General features: G+C 36.8%; 1 protein-coding gene across 1 annotated transcript; it reads left to right on the top strand.

The window, feature by feature from the left end:
- The first annotated feature begins 1,614 nt into the window (after window positions 1-1,614).
- Window positions 1,615-5,645, top strand: LOC145786733 (uncharacterized). Its single transcript, XM_082598461.1, has 3 exons — window positions 1,615-1,855; window positions 3,444-3,528; window positions 5,054-5,645. Exons 1-3 carry the CDS (start codon window positions 1,756-1,758, stop codon window positions 5,208-5,210), a joined length of 342 nt encoding a protein of 113 aa, XP_082454587.1. The 5' UTR covers window positions 1,615-1,755; the 3' UTR covers window positions 5,211-5,645.
- Window positions 5,646-6,282: the final 637 nt, after the last annotated feature.

Genomic DNA, 6,282 nt, shown 5'->3' on the forward strand with positions numbered 1-6,282 from the left:
TTTGTCCCTCACTTGCAACTAACCACTCTCAGATCAATTTGAGCTTTCATGTTGCTGTGTCAACATTGTTATAAGTTATGGCTCAATTTGTTTGATTATAAAGACGAATAGGCCAAGTTTAAAGATATAGCTTCAGAAGTGAGATAGGCTATATGCCAGTTGTAATTGTTGAGGTTTTGCTAGTCTATTCAACTTTCCTTTGACAAAAGTAACACATAGTCATCATAGCGTTTGCAAGCCTTGTCGCTTTGGTTAACAATTGCAGTTTTTTTTTCCTGTTATGGGTGTTCAGCTAAAAAAAGACTAGCAGACAGCGAAAGTAAAAATATAGGTTTATTAGGCAATCAGATTATTTTGTATTGAGCCTACTTTTAAACGGAAAGGTCAGAAGACAATGGTGGCTGGGTAAATGTCGTCACCGCAAAGAATTTAAACTCAAATACTTCAAAATAATATACATTTAAGTTGATTTTTATAAGTTACCTTTACAGTTTTTCGCATTTTGCTTCTCTATGACGTCACAAATGTTGGTATTAACATCTGGTTGGTTTGATTGATTGAATCTTTATCCTGGGACTGAGAAAGCAGTTTCACATACATGTAAATTGTAGAAGCTTTGAACCACTGGCGAAGGCCGCCGCCGAGATTGGCAATGTGGAGTTTCCGATTGGTGAAGTGTTGTTGCCGGGGGAATAATTCCATTTATTAGATGCCGCTGAATGGAGAGCAATCCTTAACTTGCGTTGCTCAAAGTGCACACCCCGAGACAGGGCCGGATTTAGCTGATGGGGGGCCCGGGGCACTTTTAGATCGGGGGGCCCCCATGCAAAAAAATTTTTTGCGCCTACGGCGCGAAAAACCGTCTCTACGTCTACAGTAGCATCAGTCCAGTACTGCACAGCATTTTGCAGAAACTTTAAAGGCCAAAAGGAAAAAAATAACACAAAATCACATTTTTTTCCACATAGGGGGGCCCTTCAAAAGTCGGGGGGCCCGGGGCATCTGCCCCCTCTGCCCCCCCCTAAATCCGGGCCTGCCCCGAGAGTCGAACCAGCGCCGCTTGATCTTGAAGCTTTTTTGTTCACACGCGTCAACGCGCTAACCTACTGAGCTATCAGGGCGGTAAATGGCGGTAGTTTCCATTTGAACGTCTTAACCGATGGTGGTGGCCTTTTGTAATTCAGAGTTGTTGTTTTTTTCAAATGGAATTAAGGTTAATGTTTAATATTTGTTCAGGTATTACCACTTTATTGTTTTTGTGTATTTTTCAGGATCTTCTGATGATCCCCCTTTTAGGGTGAAACAGACTATAGAGGCTTTAAAAAGGAATAACTATATTTGATGTAGGCCAAGGCCTATTTATGAATTTTCTAGTAGGCTGCAATGCAAAAATGTTTTACGACGTTTTTTTTATCATTTCGTTGAAAGTAGCAATTGAAGCGGAAATGAAATACCACAATAAAAACGTGAAGAACTATCTAATAAAAACTAATGGTTGTCTGCTTCCAATTGTGTGTGTCTTATGAATAGATACGGTTACATTGCAACATAATAAAGCTATTGTTCGCTGAAAGTACGTCACAATAGAAAACATATCTATGAATTTCCAAGATAAAATTATCCAAGATCAATATTAAAAGTGCGCCTTGTGTGTTTGTGCATTTGTATTTTGAACGTACAGTTAGTTGTGTCCCGTTTTTTGTTGACAAACTACAGTGTTTTGTGAGATAAATTTAAAATAATTAACAAAAAAACATGGCAGCTATGCACTGGGAGGCAAGACGAAAGCAATGCATTATTGACAAAAAGTGTGAATATAGAAGAAAACTTAGAATAAAAGAAAACAAGGAAAGAGGTAATTACTGCGTATTCATTTATCTGTAGACTCGAGTTATTGAAAACCAGATCGTGCATACACGGCCTACTAGAACACGGCCAAATATGTTGCTATTTGAGGGAATTTCTAAGAGTCTGAATTGTTACAATTATAGCTATGACAAACCTGTCATCTTACCATTTCCAAAAGTAAGTAAAATAAGCAGTATTTGTACTTAGACATATGTTTGGCTTGTTTAACCGGAGATTAAGTATGTATGTTAAGCACAACTTATGCAATAACAATGTAAAATATGTAAGATTTTCCAACTGCAACCTGGAGGTAGTATCGTTTGGTGTGTCGCTTTTGGTGAAATTGCATGTTCCATTTAAAATATCAAGGATTTTTTGTGAATTCTATGTTGTAAGCGGTTCATTTGATGTGCTAATTTAACTTTTAGTTCGTTTTGTTTTCCACCAAGTTTAATTTTGCAAGTAAAATGTGGCTATTGGCAAAAAATCCTGCTATACAAAAAACCTAACGACTGTATGATGAGACTACCTCCAGGATGTAGTTGGAAAATTTACATATTTTACATTATTATTGCATAAGTTGTGCTTAACATACATATCTAATCTCTGGAAAAACAAGCCAAAAATATGTCTACATGCAAATATTGCTCATTTTACTTACTTTTGGAAATGGGAAGATGACAGGTTTGTCATAGCTATGATTGTAACAATTCAGACTCTTAGAAATTCCCTCAAATAGCAACATATTTGGCCGTGTTCTAGTAGGCCGTGGTGCATACTATATACACCATATACTGATATATATCCTCATTATATAGGCCTACCATAAACTTGCATCAATGATCAAATAGAAACTTCTTGGAACGTGTACCTTATATACTATAAGCTGTCATTGTCGTTATGGGATTTACACTTAAGATCTTGGAAGCCTTGTACAGCTGTACATAAAACGTCACAATCCACTTTTGAACAGACAGTTGTATGCTTGCGGCTCGTCTTTCTTGCTCTCTGTATTTTAAAATTAGTTTTTTTGCACCTTGCCTTTCTACCATATCATGTGATCTGTTTAACACCTTTTGATGCAGTTGCCTTTGATTTTCGTGGAGCCTATCGTTGAGTTTGAGCTAGTCAGAAGTACTGTGCAGTTTTTGTCTTTTCCTGTTTATAGATTTAGTTAACCATTGTATTTTATTCAGATGTAGTTAAGTTGTATGTATATAATTCCTGAAGAGGACATCTCGTGATGTCGAAAACGTTCGATATTTAATTGTTGCGTAGTTTTGTGTTTTTGTAAACATAATAATCTTTAGTATGTTAAACTTAATATTATAGTTAATAAAATTTAATATATTAACTATAATAGTTAATATAATGTATAATAGTTAATAAAACTTAATATAGTCGTTAATATTATAGTTTTCACATTAAGCTCAATCCTATCCGAGTCTACCTCAAATCTTCTGTTTTTTTTTTATTCGATGTAAAGCTGTGACCCATTTTTCAGTTGAACAATTTTACGAAGCGTTATTTGCATAATAATCTTTAAATGAAAGCAATAGCCCACAAGATTTTGTAATTTTTTTCTTTGTTTATAGAACCATACAGCGAGATAGATATCAGAAGAGTTGCAGAGGAAGTATCAAGAGATATTGCGACGCCTTTGTCAGCCATGATGCGCAGGTAGATGTCTGTTTTCGATTTTATTTGCAAAAAGCTTCAATTTAATGCAAAAAATTTGATTCACTAGTAGCGTAAATAGAATGTTGCAGGGAGTTATTTTGGACACTGGATAATTTTAGGAGCCCAAAACTTTTCCAGTAGCCCCAGAGAGATAGAAAGTGCCGTAGGGCAAAGTGGGGCGTGTTGTCACAGCACGATTTCCATGTGATAACCCAAGCGCATAACTACGAGTTTTCAATGGAAGGCATAGTTTTCAGTTCTCTTTCGTACAAGCAGTGAAGGTTGATAAATTTGTCACCACAGCAGAAATTATGAAGAGTGCCATTGAATTTTGGGCAAAATCAGGTTTTATAACTAAACAAAAAATGGTCTGGCAAACTAAGGTATGATCATAACTGATCAGGAAAGATACCATTCGTTTGCTTTAAGCCTGCTCTTTTCATTATACCAAACAGATAAAACATGCAAGTAGAGATGTACACATGGTTGTTGAAACCACGTGATTTCATACCACGGGGCGTGTTGTCACAGCTGTGACTACACGCCCATGGTGTGCATTTTTGATGTTAAAAAACATAAAAAAATACTTTTGCTTGTACAACGAGGTAATCTGCGTATTTGTTAAAATACAACGCTTTTAAAAAAAAAATTAATATTAAATAAATGATACACACGTATATTCGATAGTGACACATAATTCTCAAGATGACATTTTTATTGCTTTTGACAATGAGCATAAAATTTTTACCAATATGTTGTAAATTAATTTTTTTGCATTTCGCATATTTTTTTATTCGTTCAGCCTGTATTAAAACCATTTTTTACTGGTTTCTGTCATATTTTAATCATAAAGCATGTGCATAAATTTTGTGACAACACACCCCGGGGTGGGGCGTGTTGTCACAGCCCATTTACTTGCATTTATGTAAAAACGAAATAATCTAGAAAAACTTTAGCTGTAGCTAAAAGAAGTCGAATGATACCTCTTTCAATTGCACTATCTAGCATCTCGATACCATTGGCACAGAACGAGATAGGCTATATGCTGATTTGTAAAAATTGTGACAACACGCCCACTTTGCCCTATATTTTGTTTTCTATAGTACGTGAACGAAGAACCATCTTGATCAAGCGGCGCTGGTTCAACTCTTGGGATGTGCGCTAGAGCAACGCATTTCAGGACTGCTCTCTATTTAGCGGCACCTAGTGAATGGAATAATTCCCAGGCAACAACGCTTCAACAATCGGAAAACTTCACTCAGCCAATCTCGGTAACCGGCCAGAACCGGTCCTGCGTCAAAAGCCTCTACAAGTACAGTAGCCTACAGTATGCAAAACTACTATGAATAACCTATCAAGGCTTTGTCAGTCCGAGGATAAAGATTCAAAACCAATCCTCTGAAGAGCTTTGATTGGAAGCCATGGGGCATAAAGTAGCCTACCAGAAGCTGTTTTAGTGCATTACCCATTCTCACCTACTTAAATAAGTAGATGACTTGTGCATTTATCTAAAACATGTTTGTAGATCACGTGTTCAATTGAGCAGTCGGGGAAACAGCTGCTTCTGCTCGGATTACTGGGAACATCCAGAAGCACTACGCCGTCAGAAGGCGTTAAATCGCAAGTACAGCGCAAAGATAGCAAATCGTTATTCTTCAACAAACTACATTCAGCAACATTAGAATGCTTATGCGTTGTTTGAAGTGGATTTAGTTGCTTGTTCTGTGAAACTCAGACTCGACTGTACAAATAATTATTTCTGAAACTTTCCAAGAGCAAAATCACCACTTAAGGACGGTTTCGTCTTTTGATACAGTGGATAGTAATTCCTTGTCAGCGTTTAATTGATTTCATTGGTGCAACGGTTTTCCCAAATGCAATAACGTGTCCTTAATCAAACAACGTGTGATAACATTTTGTGACAAGTAACCGACTATAGACAAAATTAGTGCATTAGCCCTGCCAAAACTGAATTGACGATTCTGCAATTTATATTAATAGCGTAGCTTTGAAAGATAGTAATTTTCATTTTGAGCCAGTGATTGTTTTTGAGTTGTGACGTATCGTAAACACACATGTAACTTTGCTTATTGAACAATAAAATAAAAAAAATGCAAATCCGGGTAGTAAGTTAGGTTCTGACGTCACCATTTTTGTCCTAGAAAATGATAACGTGAATCAGAATGAGCAACTCTCTCAATGCAACCCAAAACTTCAAGAGATTAAGTGTCAGATGTGTACCTTGAACTCGCATCACTCGGCAATGTTCGGCGTTCGATAAGGCGAAGGTTCGACACCGTTCAAGAGCATGTGGCCGTGTCTTTGGGAAGACACTTAAAAGCATGCTGTCGATTGCAGAGTGGCGTCCCTTCGACTATAGCCTTTGGTTTCTCTCATGATCATTAAAAGTGCACTGTTCTAGGGAAGAAATGCTTATGGGCCTGATAAACTGAACCTTAAACTATAATCGCATTTGCAAACCAAATTAGTGTTAGCTGATATACTTCATCTACTGCCAGACAAACTTGAAAGAAAACACAACTTACAACTTATGTTTCTATTAAAAATGTAATGCTTAAAATAAATTTTAACAAAGAACATAAAAGTGTACCGACAATAGACTGTGGAGAGTTGGTTCGGAGATCTTGGCCACGTCAGCACCGCACTGACAATATCCCAGCCAGGAAATCAGTCTTTTGTTATTACACTGATTCTACGTCTGCAGATGTTGAATCAATGTAAAATACGATTGAT

This window comes from Aplidium turbinatum, chromosome 17, assembly GCF_918807975.1.
Source record: "Aplidium turbinatum chromosome 17, kaAplTurb1.1, whole genome shotgun sequence".
NCBI lineage: Eukaryota > Metazoa > Chordata > Ascidiacea > Aplousobranchia > Polyclinidae > Aplidium > Aplidium turbinatum.